Here is a 20371-nt window from a genome sequence, read left to right as displayed (position 1 = left end):
CGAGAGTCACTCACCACTTCAGAAAATCATGTCACTGGTGCCCCACCCCCCAGTTCTGGGAGTCTGTCACCAGTGTGTACCCTGTCTGCGCTATGGTCCCCTCTAACTGCCCCACTCACAGTGATCTGGCCAATAATCCGATTTAGTGATGATTTCAAGATGACAAATGTACAAGGCTTAAGGAACAAGGGTCAATCATATTCAGATGGGTAATTGAAACTTGGCTTTACAGCTTCACCCACAAATGGATGGTTACTTTGCCAAGGCTTTTTTTACCCCCTAACGAAGCAATGAAACCACCAAGGCTAAGTAAACCTTTTCAAAGAACCGCACTGACCAAGGTGGCAAAACTGCACCCCCTTTCTCACCATCTCCCTGCCGCCTGTGGCCACGCAAACCAGCGGCTTCTGTCTCCATCAGTGAGAGCCCGCCACACGCTCAAGTAAGTCTGCCTGGGGACAGCTGATCCTGACCCTGGTTTTTATGCTAGCATTAGCCATGCACACACCTCCGCGTCACAATTTCCCTGCTCTCCACATATGCAAGTGGCTCCCGAGCTTCGGTTTCTCTGACACGCACACTTACTCATCACAGTGGGGGAAACTCTTGTCACAACAACTCTTGTCCAGTGTGGTCATGCCTGAGCACTGACACTTTGGAAATCAATTACTTTCGTATGTCGTTTACTTTCCTTTTATTTGCTCTGTAGATTACAACTAGGATACTATATTGGTTTTTAAAAATTGTGTCTAGATAGGTTACAATATCTCTAAGTTTCCCTTCCAGATAGTAAAGGGGTGTCCTATGTGAGATACCTCTTCTAAAAGGGAAGTACTGAAGATGTCCAGTCTAGGCACATATAGGTATGGGAGCCGGGGTTGGGGGGGGGGTAGGGAGAGAAGGAGAAAGTACATTAAGGAAAGAAGGGGGAACCAGGAACAGTCAGAGGACCATCAGGACCATCACCATGTGAGCAGGGTGAGAAAGCCCCCTGGAAAGCTGGGTCCTGACCCAGCCCCCTCTGTGAGAAGGTTCAGAAACTGGATCTGCGCTCAGGGAGGCTTAGGTGCAATACCACCAGTGACCAGCAGGAGGCGCCAACTCTGGGACCTGCTCCGGAGCCCAGCGCCCACAGAGGACCCTCAGAGATCCTGCCTTCTGGCAGTGGTGGATTCCGCCGTGGCCGGACGGCACGCAACAGTTCTTGGCTGCTTCATGGCCACACATCTGTCTCTCAGAGCTGTCCACCCTCCCGGCCCTTACCAGTTACATGCCCCTTGGCAAGGGTCCTACTTCGCCGACCTTCAGGGGTCTCTGTGGTAAAACGGGGGCGGTAACTGCCTGCTGTGGGGACTCAGCAAGGCTATGCACAAAGGAGCCCCGGGACCTGGCTGGTTCTGGGGATGGGGGCTGTCCTTATCATTACTGACCAGAAGGGCTCGGGCTCCGACCACCAGCCCGGATGCGCAGAGCCGTCAGATTGGCGAGCAGCCGCTGGAAGTGGAAGGGGGGCAGCGGAGGGTCCACGTCCTCGGAGGTCTCCCGCAACCTGGCAGGGGAGGGTGTCAAACTGGAACCCAAGGCTGGGGGCAGGTGGTGCCAAGGAGCCTCCAGCAGGGGCAGAGAGGGCAGGAGGCCCCAGACCACAGGACGATCCACGTGTGCCCAGACCTCGGGGACCACCCTGACTGCCCGGCCCCCGCTCTCAGGACACAGCAAGACACTTACTCGAACCTGAGCTGCACCTCCCCGGGCTGCCCGGCATCAGGGGGGCCGGAAAGGCTGGAGTGCTGCAGAGTCAGGGCCAGACCCACCCCTTCCAGCCTCAGCTGCACAGGGAGTGGGGAGCCCCCGGGGGGGACCCAGAAGGTCAGTGTGAGGGTCTGTCCGTAGCTGAACCGCTGATCTCCCAGGAACTTCTCTGAAGACGAGAGAAAGGCTTGTCTTCACTTAATTAGCTTAATTTTAAAGATTTTAAGTGTCTCCAGTATATTGATTTTATTGACAATTAAATATCCAAACAAGATAAAGCGACAGCAGGGAGAAAGCCAAAGGCTCCCTGCAAAGCAGACGCTGAGGGTGGCCACACACCCCCCTGCAGGCCGGCTTCATGTCCCTTTGCCCCTGCAGTTAACACAGGGCTCCACGCCTGGCTTACTGCTCTGCCGTCACTGTCTCGAGCTTGGGTTTTATAAGTGAAGCCTGATGGGATAACGGAGTCTCTGGGAGCAGAGCAGACACGCACGTTGCACACGGTGGTGGCACCCAGCCGTCCCCGTCACAATCCGTGCTCACAATACCCCACCAGCAGCTTCTGGTGGTCCCACGCGTGGGGGCGCTTGGTGAGGCTCAGAGCACGCCCAAGGTAAGCCTGCTACACGTGTGGCTAAGCAGGGGCGCTGACCGCCCCGAGGCCACGCTTTCCACGGGCGTCAGAACATGTTTCGAGCAGAAAGAAGGTGGTGGCCTCCTAAGAAACACAGAGGACCCAGGGGCCCTATCACAGCCTTCGAACTCGGGATTGTTTTTCTGTATCTTCCAACGGCTTCAGCTTAAAAACCCCCACATGGCAGGAAAGGGCCCCACCGGCCCCTCGCTGCTTATCTCCCTCCCGTCCCCCGGCACTCAGGAATCAGTGGGAGGCAGAGCGTGTTGGTAGAATGTGGTGCGTATCGAGATGTGAAATCAAAATGGTTGAGTCCGTCCACCTGCCTCACCCACTGCACTGTGCCCAGCGCCCGGCACAGGACCCAGCAAATACTTCTTAAGCATAAAACTACTTTTTCTTAAGCCTGTCGACAAAGCAGCCACAGAGCAGTGTGTGTTTTGTGCTCTTGGACCTCTGAGCTTGGAGCACCTGCCCCGGGACGGGGGTCTCAGGACCCCTGGACTTTTGCTTCTTGCCAGGTGCTGTGTCCACAAAGCAAGCCGGATGGATGTCTGCGCGCCATCGCTCCAGCCCTTCTCGGAGAGGGAGGTCAAGGGCAGGACTGGGTTGGGGGAGCCAGTGGACCCGGAATCTGGCCATGGGAGAGCTAAGAATGGACTCCCGGATCCTGGTTCCAGGTCCGGTACAGTTCCCAGGAGACCAAAGTTGCCCTACTTGGTGGGGGGTGGTTCAGAATAATCTAGAACTTCTTGCTTCTGCAGGAATCCCAGGACCCTGGGAGGAGGGTGTCATGGCCAGGTGGGGTGAGAGACTGATGGACTGATGCACAGGGATTTCTGGGCGCTGAAGGAGCCTGGTGGCAAGCCCTTGATCAGAAAGCAGGCCGGGGGTGGGGTGCTCCAGCAGACTCTGCAGGGCATGTGGTTGGTGGAAAAATGGCCCCCAAAGGTATCCATGTCCTGATCCAAGAAATCTGTGAATACGGTATGTTGCATGGCAGGGGCAATGGAAGATTGCGGATGGGATGAAGGTTGTTCATCAGCTGACCTTAGAGTAGAGAGATTATTTTGGATCATCTGCCGGGGCCCAGTGTAATCACAAAGCCCTTCCTGCTGCGGAAGAGGGAGTAAGAAGAACTGGCGTCACAGAGCTACAACAGGGAGAGACCCCTCGGCTCTAAAGACAGAGGAGGGGTCTCGAGCCGAGGGATGTGGGCGCCCTCAGAAGCTGGAGAAAGCAAGGGAACAGATTCTCCCCTGGAGCCTCAGAGCGCAACCCTGTGGATGCTGTGATTTTAGCCCCGGGAGACCCATTTCAGACTTCTGGCCTCCAGGACATGGAGAGAATAAATTTGCATTGTTTTCAGCCACTGGGTTGGTGGTCATTTGGCACAGCAGGAAATGAACGTGGGGCAGCCCTGCCAACCCCACGTACCTGGTAGCGTAAGTTCCTCCTCGTCTTCTGGATTCAGGAGGAGCCCCCTTGGGCTCCATCGTGCAGGATGCTCCGGGCCCCCCACACTTCCGGTCCGCCAGCCCTGGGCTCCTAGACAGCAAACACACATGGCCGTGTGAGGCTCTGGAGGGTGGCCTCCACCCCTTCCCTCTTCACATCCTTCCCAGGGGTCCCACTGATGGCCCCCAGAGGCCTGAGCACAGCCTGAAACAACTGACCCCGGTAGGTGGGGAGAGACCATTCTAGAGACAGGTGGGGGTTGGGGGGGTGGTGAGAGCCAGCTGGTGCTCCATGCTGCCCACAGCCAGGCAGCTCAGACCCCCACCCCAGAGTCAGCATGGGGGTCTTAGCGGGGGAGGTAGCCCCAGGAAAAGTGAGAAAGCTCAGGGTGCTGGCTCTGCTTCGGGCAAGTTCAAACCTCTGAGCCTGCCTTGCCCCTTCAGTGGGCCCTGAATACAACATAGGACACAGTCTGGAGACCCCAGCACGGGGCACTGGAACAACAGGCCATCTTTGACAGTACTGTTCTTGACCTCAACCTCAGATCTTCAGAGAACTTCCTCACCACAACCTCACCAAGCCTGTCCTCTGTGATGCATGTGTCATTAGCCCCACTGCACTCAGGGAGGCTACCTCCTTAGGAAGTGGTCAAGCCAGGGTGAGAACCCAGACCTTCCCAACCCCTGTCCTGTCCACCCTCCCTCTGGTGACGGCACTACCCCAAGCAGAGCAGGGCATAGAGCAAATGACCCCAAGGGAGCAGCTGGGAAAGGGGGTGAAGGCCTGACCCCTGGGGCACCGGAGGGGTGAGGAGGGAGGAACGAAGGGAAAGCGGTCAGAAAGAGGAGGTCTGCGGCTCCCTGGTGCTAGACTAAGTTCTGCCCCTCACTGGCTGTGTGACGCTGGGCAGGTTACTTCACCTCTCTGAAGCTGGTTCCTCATCCGCAAAATGAGGACAATGGAGTACCTCTGGCCCTGGCAACAGTTCTCAAAGTTGGTCTAAATACCCCGGGAGATCCTTGAGACTCTTTCAGGCAACCCACGAGTTCGAGCTATCTTCATAGTAACACTAAGATGAAATTTGCATCTTTCATGCTGCGTCTGACCAACACACGGTGGAATTTTCCAGAAACTGCAAGTCATGTGCTATCACAACAGACTGAGCTCTACTAATCCAGCCTTAAAGAGATGTGCGAAAGAATACACGTGCACTCCCCTCTTTTTTCCCCTCAAAAAAGAGCTATTTTGCATGGGCTGATATTATTTTATGTTACACGTTTATTCTGGTCATTTTTAAGTGAATTAATATATAACTATTTTAAAGTTACTGTTTTCATTTCTAATACAGAAAATACCCATGTACACTACCCACGTAAAGAACAGTACTTGGAGGTCCTCAGTAATTTTCCAAGAGCATGAAGGGATCTAGGGACCAAAAAAGTTTGAGAACTGTGGCCTGAGGGTCACAGTGAGGTATACGAGATACTGAGACAGAGGCACCAAACCCAGCACCTGGCTCAACGTGAGAACAGAAAATGGTATTGTTCTTAGGATCTATAAAATGAGTCCCATCTGATGCTAACACCCTAGACGCGCCCCCACCCCCACCCCCATCCCGCACCAGGTGACCTCAAGGCGGGGTCCCATCTCCGTCCTGCTTTCTGTGCAGTGTCCAGCAGAGGGCGCACTGCCCCTTGTCTGGGGCCCCTCCTGCCTGGCGGAGATGCAGGGGTCAGGGGACTCTGTGGGGCACGGCAGGGGTCCCTGTAGGCTGTGATTCAATGCAGAGCTCCACTGCCCTCCAGCTCCAAAGATGCACGTGCACACACCTGCAGTTGGGGACCCAGGGCACCCTGGTACCCCCGGACCCTGTCCCAGACAGAAGGCTGGCAGAGCAGCTGAGAGCAAAACTCAGGAGCTGACAAACCTGGATGCCAACCACTAAACTCTGTGGCGTACCTTTTCTGGGCCTCAGTTGTCTCGTCTGTAAAATGGGAATGAGAATACCTACCTTCCAAGGACTCCGTGGGTTCTGTGCATGTAAAGAGCTCAGCACAGTGCCTGGCACACAGCAAGTGCTCAATAAATGGAGTCCAGGGGATTGTTCGTGAATCCCCAGCACTGGGACACGTCAAGGGCGGCCAGTCTTGACAGACTGATTAGAAAATCCCCCACAGGATCTAAAGGCTGCCACCTACCCAGCTCCCAACCCTACTGGAGGCTAGGGAGGGAGCCGAGGGGTGCAGGTAGGTACTGGGGAGTGCTGAAGGGTGCAGAGGGGCACATCTTGTGTGGCCTGTGTGTGTGAGCCTGTGGGAGACACCTCCCCTGCAGCCTGAGGCTGCCCCCTCCTTCCCACCCCCCACCCCTACCCCCGTCCCCAGCACCGCAGGATCTCCCCGGAGCAGGACCGACCCCCCCGCCCGGAGGTCGCTGTGGGGGCGATGGGAGGCGCTTCCTACCCTGGCGGAGGTCGGAGAGGATGTGGTGCTCCCGAAACTGGGCAGCGGCCGCACACACCTTGGAGTGGCCGTAGCAGAAGCAGCTGGTGCAGCCGGCCGGGTGGTGGGGTTGCAGGTTAAACGTCCCCGGGCGACATCTGAAAGGAGCGCAAGCCCCGGGGGAAGGGGGTGGCAAATGAGCCAGGGAGGTTCAGGGGATCCCAGCTAGATCAAGGTGAGTCAGAATCACTGGGGAAACTTCCAAATATATATATATATATATACATACATATATATATATATATACACACACACACACATTTTCAGATTTACAGGAGTTGCGAAGATCATGCAGAGAGCTCCTGTAGCCTCTTGACCAGCTTTCCCTGACATCAGCGACGTTGCAAGTGTGCGTTTAATCGCGCCAAGAAATTCACCTGAGTTCACGTTAGTTCGCGTTATGTACTAAACCCCAGACTTGATTAAGACCTCTGCCCTTTTTCCGCCAATGCCAGTTTTCCTGGCCCGGATCTGGTCCGGGACCACGGGACCACGGTGCCTCCTCCGGTCTACGCAGTATTCTTGTCATCCACGACCTTGACGCTTTTGAAGAGTAGTGCAGATGTTTTGCAGAATGCCCCGCAATTCGGGTTTGTCTAATCATGCGGTGTCATGATTAGACTGGGGCCATGGGTTTGGGGAAGCAGTAAGAGGGAAGTGTCCCTCTCGTCACATCGCGTTGGGGTAAATGACGCCCCTGTGAGATCACCGGGAGTGTCAAGCTTCACCGCCTGGTCAAGGTGCAGCCCGCCCCCGGGCTCCTGCACCTTCTGCCTTCAGGAGGAAGTCACTAAATGCAGCCCCATCCCCTGGAGGGCGGGGTATTAAAGACACTCGGACACCACCACTGTAATCACCCAATATTTTGCGAGGGAGATATTTGGGGCCATGCGAATACTGTTTCTCCTTAAAATCCTGCCCACTCAATTAGGTGGCTCTTGCCCATCACGACCATTACTGTGACATTCAAACTGATTTCCTATTTCTCCCCCTTCCTTCCACATTTATTATTTGGGATTCTTTCACCAGGAAGATTTGTCCTCTCTCAGTGTTATTTATTTTTCTCCCCTCATCTGTTTATAGCAGTGTGGACTCAGGGATATTCGTTTGATTCTTTGGGTTATAATCCAATACCATCATTATTTATTTTGTTGTTCAAATTGTTCCAGCTCTGGGAGCTCTTTCAGGTCGGTGTTTGTGTCCTTTTGACACAGGCCCCCAGCCTGGTTTAGAGGTTTTTTTCTGATCGTTTTCATCTGGTTTTGTTTTTATTTAAGCACTTCCTTGCTCTCTGTGACGACCAGACACTCTGGGCTCATCCAGCATGGTCCCGGCCCCAGCCCCGGGATCAGCCATTTCTCCAAGGAGCCCTGGAGAAACATTTCACAGACTCCCGGTCTGCACCTGGGGGCTCCGTATGAGCCAGCCGGGGCAGAGGTATCGGATTCGTAAGAAGCTGTCCATGACCCCTGGGGCCCAGCCGGTTCTGAGGAGCACAGCTCAGCAAGCCGCCCCATTTCGCAAACGGGCAAAGTGAGGCTCAGAGGGAGGACCCCCTGAAGGTGCAAGGTGGGGGGGGGGCAGAGCCATGGGAGAACCCAGGTGGGGGTCCGGTTCCCCGACTCCACTCTGTTTCCTCACCTGAGGGATCTCAGGGAAGGAAGTCCCAGCAGGGAGCCGAGCTCCCACCCCAGGGCCTGCAGGCCACATGTGGACGAGGTGAGGGAGTGGCCTGGGGCTGACCTAGGCAAGTGAAGGCCAGGGCCAGCCACGGCTTCTTCTGAACCGGTAGAGACCCAGTGCACACTGACAAGAGTCGAGTCCACGATATAATGCTGTCAGGTGCTTCACACACAGGTCTGCAGCCAGAGAATCAAAGAGCCCCCGACAGACCCTGCGCTCATTGCAAAGGGCTTCAGAGGTCAGAGCCAAAGCCAGGAAGAGGAGACGGTGCGTGCCTAAGGAGGTAAATGCACATTTGTCCACCAGCCCTACTGCTTGGGGCTAGGAGGTCCCCTGAACACACCAAAGAGGAAGTTTAAGGAGCATGTGGCTTTGGAAAAGTAATTTTGCCTTGTGGAACTTCGGACACTCCATTTGTACCACAAAAGACGGCAAAGCGGTGGGAATCGCAGCTCAACTGGTAGAAGCTTCCTGGAGTAGGGCAGAGAGGATTCTGAGGTTACAGTGGGGCTCATGGTAAAGACCGCGGCACTCCACTAGTGACGTCTGCCCGGGGGTGAGTGGGGAGGGCAGTGGTAGGAGTATCAGGTATTTGCCATTCCTGGATCAGAGAACCTCTCCTAACCCTTCCAGCTCCCTCTCTCGCTCTCTCTCTCTCTTTTAAGATGTAAAAGCAGAATGGCTATCACAGCTTATAACCATCAGTGTAGGGGTCAAAGCATAAGCGGTGTCGGGGCGTCTGGTGGCGCAGTTAAGAGTCCAACTCTCGGTTTCGGCTCAGGTCGTGGCCTCAGGGGCGTGAGATCGAGCCCCACGTCAGGCTCCACGCTGAGCGTGGAGTGTGCTTCAGAGTCTCTCTTCCTCTCCCTCTGCACCTCCCACTCGTGCACTCACTCTCTCTCTCTCTCTAATAAATAAGTCTTTATAAAAGAGTATAAACAGTGTCAGAACCTTTAGATAACTCCCAGGATGGCAGACCCACGGTGCCCCAGGAAGGGTGACAGGTGGCGAAGTTGCCCCGGCCTGTATGGGCCCTGCCCCTGCTCCTCCACATCACGAGCCCTTAAGTCACTCCCAGCAAGCTGAGGGTCGGGTTGGCTCACCCACCTGTCACACAGGTGGCCTTCCACGTTCCTCTTGCAGGGGCAGCGTCCGCTATGGGGGTCACAGGTACCCAGGCTGCCAGCAGCACTGCAGGCACAGGGTCTGCAAGGAGATAGGACAGTAGGAAAGGTATCCAGTGAGCAATTCCAGAGTGAGGATAACCCATCCTCCTGGGAGGGAACTTCTCCATCCTTCCCCATTCCCTAGAGGACCAGGAAGTAGGCTGACCCAAGAGACTGCCGCCTGGCTTTTACCATTCCCACCTTGCCAAGGAAGTGACCCATCCACTCACCTGAAGAGTGATCCATCTGCCAACCCACTCCCTCATCCATCTGTACATTCTTCCAGCCACCCATCCATTTATTCATCCTTCCAGCCTTCTATTGATTGACCCACTCACCCATCCATGCATCTTTCCATCCATTCATCCATCCATCTGACGAGACATGGTTCCTGCCCTCACAGAGCCTACAGTCAACTGAAGATGGACAAGCAAACAGGTAGATACTGTACTTCGATATGTTCTGAGAAGAAATATAAGAGGCCATAGGTGCACCAAGGAGGAGCTTGAGGTGAGGGACAGAGGACAGGTAGAGGGAAGACTTCCTGTGGGAGTGGTACCTGGGCTGAGAACAGGAGAAAGTGGAGGGGTTTGCTAGACACAGGCTGGGAGAGGTAAGGGGTTGTGGGGAGAATACTCTAGGGTAGGAGCATATACAAAGGCCCAGAGGCCAGAGCAACCCTGGGGAGGTATCTGAGTTCCTGCCTCGTGGCCAGAGCTGTGCCTAGACCCACTCAGTATTCTGTGGGGCAGCCGAGAGACTCCCCATCCAATCCTGATGCATTTCCACTGCCTTTCGAATACACAAAGAGACTGTTGTCACCAAAGTCAGGTCATTTAAAAGTGTTTCTGAGTTTCTAAGAGCTTTATTTTTTTGGCCATGGGTGTTCCTCAATTAAGTGATTGAGTTAGACCCACATGTTAAACCCCTCTTCTGAGGTCCGGACCCCAGGAGCCCCTTGCCCGTCTCTCTCCCCTTGGATGCCCCACCAGCACTGCGGTATCAGCCTCTCCCCGCATTGTGCTCCCCATGTCACGAATGGCCTCCCACCACCCAGGGGCCTGGTCACTCAGCCTTCATTCTTTATTCCTCTTCTGCTCCCCGGTGACCACCTCCTGCCAACTCTGCCTTCCGAGGGGCTCTGGAATCTGTCCGGTTCTCTGCCTCTCCGTGGCCAAACCCTAGTGCGAGCTGCCACGTCTCCCAGCCGTTCCTGCTGCGGCCTCCAACCTCATCGCACTCCTGCCTCACACCTGTCCACAGCTCCTCCTGAGGCCTCCAAGGCCCCAGCGGACCCTCCTCCTCTGCGCACCCTCCTGCCCTGCACCCCCCGCTCATCCATACTGAGCTTCGCCTTGCACTTGCCTCTGAGCCTTTGCATGCACTCTTCCTCTGCCAGGAACACCTGTCCCTCCCTCTGCCCTCTCTCGGCAGCCCTCCCTTCTCAGGTCTCACACTAGGAGCTCAGTGCCTCTCACAGGAAGCCTGCCCTTGACCCCCAAGACCAGCCGGGCTTCCGAGGGACTCATGCCCTGTCTCACATTCTCCAGGGATGGAGTGTCTCTAGTCCTCGCATGGGACTGGGGGGTGGCTGCAGAATGAGAATAAGACGGAATGACGGAAAGAGGGATGGAAGGCAGGAGGGAAGGACAGCAACTTTTCCCTTCCTCCCGCTTCCTGGCATTCAGTCCCAGTCCACCTCCTGTGTGCCTGCGTGGCCGCCTCACCTGCAGCCTCCCTCACTGAGCGAGTGGAAGCCGGGCCGGCAGCGTTCACACTTCCAGCCTGTCACCGTGGGCTTGCAGACACAGGTTCCCGACGCATCACACTGGAGGCGCAGGGAGCCTGGGGGAGGAAGGGCACAGGGCAGTGGGGGCCCGATCGGGGCAGGCGGCGGGGGCCAGGCGGTGGGGGCCACTACCTGCCGGGTGGCAGTCACAGGGCTGGCACGGCGTCCGAGGGCTCCAGCGATAGAAGTCCTCCTGGCAGCGCTCGCAGTGTGGCCCGGCCGTGTGGTCCCGGCAGCGCAGGCAGCGGCCGCCGTGGCCCGTGCGGCGGAAGAGCTCCCGGTCGAACGCACACTCCTCCGAGTGGCCACTGCAGTTGCAGGCTGTAGGCAGGAGGCAGGGGGCAGCACGTGAGCGGCAGGGCTCGGCGGCAGGGGAGTCTGGGCCAATCCACCTCCTGGTAATGAAGGAGCGGGCAGCTCCACAAAGGTCCAGCTTGATCAAGAATACGGAGACCAGTCGACTGATCTTCCCCAACAGGACTCTCAAGAGCAAAGGGGGCACCAAGACCCAGGACCCTCCCAGGCAAGCCAGACGCACCGTCTGCACGCACGGATCACGGCTGGCCACGTTCTGGAGTGGCAGCGTGGCTCACTCCAAGCTGTCTCGTGGATCCGCTCAGCCATAAGAATTATGTGGATCTGGCTCCTGGTGACCATGAGGTCATTCAGATGCATGGAAATACAGGTCACCCCTTCACTCGTTAATTCATTAAAAAAGGAGTATGTACTAAGGACTGCTCGGTCCGTCTCAACTCCCGTCGTGAGCCCAGCGTGGCAGGGGGGCGGTCGGCGAGCAGCACAGTGCTGCCCACTATTTGATGGGGGCCAGATGCAGCAAGCAAGCGAAAATCCTACAGGTGGAAGGCTGCAGGGAGGCTCTGGGAGCTGAAGGAGGGACCCTGCAGGCTGTCCTCAGGGCAGGGGGAGTCCCAGGCAGGAGGTGAGGGCTGGAGCATAAGCCGTGGGCAGCCAGAAAAGATCTGCCCGGTGCCGGGGGGGGGGGGGGGGGGCTGCTGGTATGTCACTTGATGGGCAGCATTATGGGACAGGGAGGCGTGTGGGGGGCAGCTATGAGGTCAAGAGGTCAGCAGAGCCTGATCCAGGGAGGCCAGGCAGCTGTGGTCAGTGGACTTCACCTGGAGCAAGGTAGGCTCTGGGAGGGTCAGCCAGCGGCTGGGTGTAATTGGGCTGGCACTTTAGCAAGAGCCTCGGGCTGCGGGCAGAGCCGGGCCAGAGGCTGGTGAGCAGGTCAGGGGGAGCTTCAGGTCTGGAGGAGGGGTGATGGAGCTGGGACCAAGGCACAGACTGCGTAGAAGGACACAGTCAGGAGGGCCGGAGGGACGTAGATGAGTCCGAGCTCAGGGCTGCCCGCTCTGGGCGGTGGCGAGGGGTCAGGCACGAAGCCCTGGCTTCCGGGCTGGTGGCAGAGTGGACAGAGATGTGACCCCTGGGCGTGTGACACACGGCAGAAGTGGTTTGGTCTTTTGTGTCCCCACCATGGAGACAGCCTCAGGCTCAGAATGGGTGAGCCAGCCAGCACCACCTCCTTGGCCCCAGGGAAGACTTCCTGGCGGAGGCAGGCCAGTGAGGGCAACAGAAGCCCACGAGGGCCCCGGTGGCCCTGGGAAGCTCCTGCAGACAGCGCTGCGCTGTTCTCAGAACAGGCTGTCCTCGCCCCTGCCCCAGCTCTGGCTGCCAACAGCCCCAGCCCACGAGGGGAGTGGGCCCAGAGGCCGGGCTGTCAGGACCGTGCCCATGAACAGGCTCCTCTTGCCAGCAGCCGGGATCCAGGGCCCAGTGAGGGCCAGCCACCCTCGGGGAGCCCGAAGCAGCAGTTCGGGCGACTCTCTGGGGGACAGAGCAGGCTCGGAGCCCGTGGGAAGCTGGGACGGATGTTGATGGACAGTCCCAACCCCGCTGTGTGCAGCCCCCCGTCCCTGGGGAAGGTATGCCGGCACCGTCCTCTGCAGCTTGTCTCTGAGGTTCTGTGGTCAAAGCCACATCACATGGGGACTAAGACATCAAAGGCCGCCTGGGGGGCTGTGGGAGAGGCTGGGTGGGCAGGTCAGCACGCCCCCAGGACCCGGGGCCTTCTGTTCTGGCTTTGATTAGCGGTTGGAGCCCTTGAAACAAAGAACAGTGGGGGGGCCTTCCCAGCCCTCCTGCCGCAGCCACCTCCTCCTCGACTGGGGGATTTGGTCTGGGGGAGCACTTTGTGCTTTGTGGGGAGCAAGACAGAGGAAGGCACGCCCCCTCCCGTTGTCCCCCCGCCCCTCCTCATCCCTGCAGTGACGGGGGGGGGGGGTTAGTGTCAGGAGCAGCCCCCATTGCCGGTCTCAGGGAGTCTGCTCCCCAGCCGGTGCCATGGCCCCCGGCCCCCGTTGCCCAGAGCTCCGGGACACTCACGCACACACTCGTTGGCGGCCTCGGCCGTGGCGCGGGCCCACGGGCGGTCCTGGAAGAAGGGCAGGCAGCTCTCGCAGTCAGCGCCCGTGGTGTTGTGCTGACACCGGCAGGCCAACCGGCCCGCCGCATCGGGACCGCACTCGCTGGCGTGCCCGTTGCACTTGCACCTGGGGGAACACGGAGATCGGGGTCCAGAAACTAAGGAAGGCAGCGTCAGAGGAGGGGCTCATCGCCAGGTAGTCCCTGATTCGACTGTCCAGTGATGGAGCTCCAGGGAAGCCCTACTATGTGCCCGGGGAGCTGGCCGCACTGCGCTCTTCTGAGCTCCATCCGCGGACAACCCCACTGCATCTTCACGAGCCCGCTATCCTTCCCATTTCACAGATGCGGGAACTGAGGCACGCAGGCTGCCCCAGGCCAGCAGTTAGGAATGGCAAAGTTTGCAAGGCTGCTGCTGAATGAGTTCTAGCCGAGAGGGACCCAGAAAGAAGTCATCCCAGTCCCCCGGGTGGAAGGTGGGGCAGCTCACGGGCACAGGGTGGAGGAAGGGGGCAGCCAGCAAACCGTCTCACACAGTCCTCCTTTGTGTCTAAAGGGGCGAGAAAAAGGTCGCTCCTTATGGAGGACAGCCCCCAACTCATCTCATGTCCCCAGTGAGTCTGTGCCTGGGGGACAGCCCCTGAGGCCCGTTTCCCGCAGCATCCACCTTCCCACAGGGACAGGAGACTGGAAGAATTGGGCAGACACAAGTGAGCCCATGGGGCCACCACGACGTCCCAGCTTCCAGCCTTCCTCTGTGCCGCCCCCAACTGAGCTTATACCTTCTTGCTGGAGCCTCCCTGCTGCAGCAGGAGGGACCACACCCACCCCCATTTCACAGATGAGAAAACGGAGGCTCAGGCCACGAAGAGACAGGTGCTACGTGGCAGAGCTAGAATCTGCACCCTGTTCTGCTCCACGCAGACCCCACGCTCCCGGACCCTGGAGGCTCCGGACACAGCTCCCGTAAGCTGTGATCCATGTCCGCCCTGACTGCTGTCAGCACCACCCAGCATCTTCTCTGCTTTGGGGACACAGGGCTTGGGAAGAGCACAGGGCATTGTTTCCTCCGTGGGAGCCCCGGGTAGGCAGGGAACGCCCTAGCATTTCTGGCAGGGGTGAGGTGGACACCAGGCAGTCTTGAGAGAGGGTGATTCCCTGGTCTCGGGACAAGGGACTGCCCATGTCCCTGGGGAGGTCTGCGAACACCACCCTCCCCCATGAAGCCCTCTGACCCCAAGGGAGAGAATGAAATTCTTCCAGGCCATTGTGGGAAGCCGGTGCCGGCCCCTGCCCCCCAGCCAGCTGCAGGCCCGAGGGTGGTCTGGCTCTGGCAGCTGGGGCCCAGATGTTCTTTGGCCCAAAGCCCCCCGACAGAAGGCGCCGGAGCTCGCCACCACCCGCCATCGTGGAGAGCGCCTCCTCCCGGGTGGTTTGACCCGAATCAAGCGTGGGAGAGGCAGGGGAGGAGGCGCAGAGGGGCCCTCGCAGACACCCCCCACCTCCCCTTCTCTCCCAGCCCCAGCCTCGCCTGGAGGATGCAGACACCGCGGGTGCAGGTGGCTGGGCCCTGCCTTCCCTTTCTGGGCTTTTCCACCTCTCCGAAAGCCACCCAAGCGTCCCTGAATTCCAGAAGCTCCTTGCTTCCCACTCACACAGGCCATGACCCCCACGGTGGGCCGACTTCCCATCCTAGATAGCCTGCGGATCCACAAGCCTCTCCCCGCCCTACCACCCCCTCCCACGGCCACTTTCTAACGTTCTCTTCTCTCTCCCCTTACCCTTCCCCATGCGGTGTCAGGGGGTTGGGGCCTTTTCACACCCTGTTACTACCCCAGCCAAATCCTTCCACAGCTCCCCACTGCCTGTGGGACATGAATGAACTCGGTCCACGGTCCTGACCATCTTGCAGCCTTGTCTCCGGAGGTGGCGCACGCTCGCCCTTCTGCCCAGGATGCTGGCCTCCTCCCACCTTGGCTGGGCCCCCGTCTGCAGAGCAGTCTCCCTGCCCACCGGCACACCTCGCCCTGGCCCCCGTCCTTTATTACTCTGGGGTGCGAGGACATGTTTGTTGGATACTAATCTGATCACAGTCTGCGCCCCTCCTTGAGGTTGGGACGGGAACGCCTCTGTCTTCCTCTTTCCTTTCCAAGAAGGAAGGCCCCAAGCATTCCTGCTGAAGACACTGTGTGTGCCTCCCCTGGTTCCACAGCCCGCCACGTGTGCCCAGTACCGACAGCCACGGGCGGGACAGGCCAGGGATGTTGAGAAAGACAAGGCCTCTGCCCTTTGGGCGGCCCCTGCTTCCCAGAGAGGAGAGACGCTCAGCCAAACCAGAGCAGCCCAGGGAGCCAGCACCAGGGGTCCAGATGGCAGAGCCCGGCAGTTCCCACAGAAGAGAGGGGGTCAGAAACGCAGCCCCTGCTCACTCGGGGCCCCTTCCAGGTAGTTGACCGTGGGGCATTGGAGTGGCCTGAACCGTTTGTCTGCGTGGAGGTGCCTCAAAGTCTTATTAAAAATGTCTGGGTCCCCGTGAAGCCCGACCATACCCAAGGTTAGCAGGAGACCGGGGCGGGAGTGGTGTGGATGGGCTTCGTGGTCTATAAAATCAGGAGTGCTGATAGAAGTAAAGCTTTGAAAGCTTCAAGCCCTGCATGGGCCTGTTGTCAATCCCTAACCAGGTGGACTTGGAAAGAAAAAGGAGGGAAGGGAAAGGAACAGAGGAGAAGGGATAAAGGATGAGGAAGGAAGGAAGGAAGGAAGGAAGGAAGGAAGGAAGGAAGGAAGGAAGGAAGGAAGGAAAGGGAAGGAGGGAGGGAGGGAGGAAGGGGGCAAGGAAGGGAGGGAGGGAAGAGAGAAGTGAAGGGGCAGGGACCTCCAGGCGGAGGGATCAGCATGTGCAAAGGCCTCACGTGTCTTGCACACCGTAGCAGAGGCATAGTTGATACAGGACATGCAGGAGCTGGGATGTGGCTAGGCCGTGAAGACCTCGAACGCCGGGCCCGGGAGACCAGGATCCTGCCCCTCCTCTGTCCCCCGAGGCCTCTGAAGTGGCTTCTTCACCCTCCACGGCAGCCACTGGGTGACCCCCATACGGTGGCCACCCTCTTTCTGCCCCCACCCCAGGGTCTGGGCTCCCAGGCCCCGCCGTCCTGCCTTCCACCTACCTGCCACCCACAGAGAAGTCGGACACGGCGTAATAGTAGGACTGCAGCACCTTGGGATCCTTGAAGATGTCGTCCCCAAATGTGTTGAGCCGGTCCAGGGAGATGAGGAGCTCGGTGCTGGTGACCCACTCCTGGGGGGTGGGGGGGGCGAGGGTAGAGGAGGGAAGGCATCAGCAGGCTCCTGAGTTCTGCTTGGAGGTCCAGCCGGCTGCCCTGCGGGTCTCATGGGACCCAGGGACAAGCAAAGCTCAGACAAATCCCAAGAACGGTGCAGAAATAAGGAGCCTGTGCTTTGGGATCACGCCAGCCTGGGGGCCAGGCCACTTACTGGCTGTGCAACTTTGGGGAGTTACTCGAGGTCTCGGAGGCTCCCCTTCCCCATCTGTAAAACGGGACAAGGAATTGTGCCAACCCCACAAGGGTGTTTGGAGGAGAATGGCCAATGTCGGCAGTGGGGCGTGGGGTAGGGACATGCTCAGTAAGTGGCCGAGGTGCTGGGGGGCAGGGCCGAAGCAGCCCATCCTATCACCTGTTGTACACTTAACTTCTCCCACCCCAGATATTAGTGGGGGGGAGGACATGTCCCCTACTCAGCTGGGGCCTGATGTGGGGCACGTCCTAGTTTCTAGGCTTCTCATATGCTCAGGCTCCCACAGCCAGTCACCTGCCCCAGGTGACATCTGTACCTACAAGAGGAGGGACTTGGGGCCCCTTGTTCTCATGGCATCCCCAGCCCCCAGGCTCTGCCTGGCACGTAGCAGGCGCTCAGTAAATACTTGCTGATCGCTGAATGACACCGTCCCCCTGGAAGAGCGTGGCGGGGAGGTAGGAGAGAGCCCACGTGAAGGCTGACATTTTCATCCGCCTGCTGTTATAATCAGAGGTACACAGAGGCAGCTCCGGCTGAATTTTAATCAGCATTTTAATTCAGCCCAGGAGCTCCTGGTTTAGCAATCAGGCCCATCAGGGCAGAAACGAACTTCTGGCAAAGTCTGTCCTCGGGCCCCAGCGTGACGCAGGGTCTCTGCTGCTCCCTCTGAGCTCCGCAGCTCACCAGCCCACTGCCTGGGACCCGGGGCCTCTGCCCAAGGAGGTTTCCGCTGGGGAGGGAGGGTCCGGCACCAGAAGAACTTCAGTGGGAGCCTCAGCACCGAGCGGAGTCTGTAAGCACCCGTCACTCAGCCAGTCGCCTGGCAAATGTCAGTGTACCTTCAGGGATCTGGTTATTAAAACGCAGCCTCTGAAGCAGAGGTCAGGGGCGGGGCCTGAGGTTCTGCATTTCTAGCAAATGTCCGGGCTGTGCTGATGCCGCTGAGTCCCTGGAGCAGAGAGCTAGTGCCTGGGGCGGCGGAGCCCAGAGTGCACGGGGTTGCGGGCTGGGAGAAAGAAGGGGAATTTGTTCCCTCAGCCCAAATCGTATGGGGCTCTCCCTGATGCCTTAAAGGTCATGTTAGGGCAAATCGGAGCCCCAAGGTACCATCGGCCTTTGCAGCTTATAATGGCCCCAGCTAAAACCACGAGCAGGCTCTCGGGTGGATTTTGGCCAGACCCTGGGGTCCAGGATATGGCATTCAGAGGCAGGGGGCGGGGAGCTTCTGCTTCAGCCAGCACCCCGCAGGGGAGATGTTCAGGTGACCACTCGGTTCTGGTGGCCCAATTCTGCCTTGGCAAGCTGGCCCTCTCCCCACGATCCTTGACCCCTCTTGGGGAACAGAGGGACCCAAGACCCTGCAGCCACATGGACACATCCTTCATTACTTCCCACCCCGAAATGCTCCAAGTCCTCAGAGGAAGCACCGTCCCAGATGTACGCAGAAGGAAGGACAGAAGGGCAAGGAGGGCTTGCCTTTCGTTGTCCTTCTTTGACCTTGGGTTCTGCCTGGGATCGGGGGAAGGGGGGTGGGGGGAGCATTTCTGAAGAGGTCGTTTCTCTGTCGGGGACAACATCCAGCACATAGGAGACAAGAAGTCACGGGAGGGTCTCAGCTTGAGCCTCTGCCCTGGGGTGATGGCTCAGACACAGGAACGGGGCCCGGCCCTCTGCTTGTCTTCCGATGACCTTGGCTAATAATTGGTAATCTACAGAGCTTGGAGCCCCGTGGAGAAGAAATTGTCATTTTAAACAGAAGCACAATGATGACACACGAATACTTTTAATGAGATAAAGAGGGCCCGGGCATCTGGAAATGTGATCCTGTACCTTAAAGGATTAGCCTCGCCCAAAGAGAGGTTTGGCCTTTGCCCTGCTCCTGGGAAGTCACTTCTAAGCCCTTAGAATGCCCTGCTTGGAAAGAGTGTCTTTGTTGGCCTGCCGTCTCGGGCCACTCCCGACAGTCTATGCTAACAACTGGTTTATGCGGGTGCCTTGGGCCACACAGAATCAGCTTGCCCTCTGCGGGAGCTGAAGGTTAAGGTCAGCCAGGCAGGCAATGGGCCACGTCTATGTGACCCACTCCTAGGTACAGGCGAGCCTCCTGGGTTGACAATACTCTGCATGCTGTCACATCATCACTGGGAGAAAAAAATGCCGTCCCCACAACTCTATACTGGGAGAGGACCACGGGAAGCTCCACCCCTGGTCCTTCCTGGGTGCTGCTCCGGGCACCTCTTGTCGCTGGGAGTTTCATGGCTGTCATGAGTTCTGTGAGCCCTTCAAGACAATCGCTGAACCTGAGGGTGGTCTTGGGGACCCCAAACCAGCTGATTCCACGTGCCTCTGTGCTGGGCAACCGGGGCAGGGACACAATTTCTTTCTGGGCCTAAGTGTTCCCTCTAGAGATAAACAGGAATTCTATCCCTGGCACCCTGGTTATCTCCGACCCGCAAAGGATGTGTTCTGAGCCTGTCAAGGGAAGGGAGGGCAGACTTTCTCAGCACAGGAGACCCAGGGGTGTGGACTAGAGGGCTGTCCAGTGCTCAGAAACATCGAGCAGAGCACTGCGTCTGTAGGCGAAAGGTCACCAACACTCAGGAACGTGGACGTGCGTGGGGACCAATACTGGTAAGGCCACAAACCTGAGCAGACCCCGGTGGGCTGGACAGCAGGACGTGTGAATGGAGACAGGCACAGGCCTATTCTTGAGCCACTGGGGGCTCCTTCCCTTCAAAGCGTGATTGAGCACCTCTTATGTGCCAAGCACTGTGCCGGCCGCTTTATAATTGTCCACACCAGGCAATTTAAATTGAAATTCGTTAAAATAAGACTTAAAATTCACTTCCTCAGTCATGCTAGTCTCATTTCTAGTGCTCTATAGACACGTGGTTAGTGGCTACCACCCTGGACGGCACAGCTAGAGACCACATCTGTCACTGCAGAACATTCTAGAGAGCGCCGCCTTATAGCACAGAACCAGGACTCCACGATTCCCAAACTCATGTTCTTTTCGTGTTTCTCATTTTACCCTCATAAAAGCCCTTGGGGACACACAGGGGCGCAACGTTATCGGTTCACAGAGGAAGGAAGCAAGGCCCTCGGAGGGTGTGCTAGAAGCATCTAGAAAGCACCAGTGAGGAGTCAGGACACTCGGGTTCTGGTCTGGGCCCTTCCACCAACTCATGTGTGCCCATGGCAAACCCCTTCTCCAGTCCAGGCCTCAGTGTCCCCACCCTCAGGGGTCAGCTGAGTTGGTGGCTGTCACAGGGCTCCCGGGGGCCACAGGGCCCTGCCGCAGTAGGCAGGGGAAGGGACGCTTCTGCTTGGCCGAGCAGGTCCTCCTCCATCTAGCTCATTGACGGTGTCCACAACACGCGCACACACCACAAAGGCTTCTGTTGTT

General features: G+C 58.0%; 1 protein-coding gene across 2 annotated transcripts in view; it reads right to left on the bottom strand.

Annotated features, from left to right (window-relative positions):
• Positions 1-20371, bottom strand: part of LAMC3 (laminin subunit gamma 3) — a 57316-nt gene that overhangs the window by 23317 nt on the left and 13628 nt on the right. For both annotated transcript variants that reach the window (XM_088018911.1, XM_028090585.2), the window contains exons 3-11: positions 16596-16726; positions 13390-13556; positions 11116-11304; positions 10922-11039; positions 9136-9234; positions 6307-6443; positions 3824-3934; positions 1729-1921; positions 1431-1549 (exon numbers count right to left, since the gene is read on the bottom strand). In XM_088018911.1, coding sequence (XP_087875037.1) covers positions 1431-1549; positions 1729-1921; positions 3824-3934; positions 6307-6443; positions 9136-9234; positions 10922-11039; positions 11116-11304; positions 13390-13556; positions 16596-16726 — 1264 coding nt within the window. The remainder of the gene's footprint in view (positions 1-1430; positions 1550-1728; positions 1922-3823; positions 3935-6306; positions 6444-9135; positions 9235-10921; positions 11040-11115; positions 11305-13389; positions 13557-16595; positions 16727-20371) is intronic.

This window comes from Eumetopias jubatus, unplaced genomic scaffold, assembly GCF_037043125.1.
Source record: "Eumetopias jubatus isolate StellerSeaLion01/CBP00866 unplaced genomic scaffold, mEumJub1_p1.0 scaffold_15, whole genome shotgun sequence".
Taxonomy (NCBI): domain Eukaryota; kingdom Metazoa; phylum Chordata; class Mammalia; order Carnivora; family Otariidae; genus Eumetopias; species Eumetopias jubatus.
This window is presented reverse-complemented; position numbering and strand designations above follow the sequence as displayed.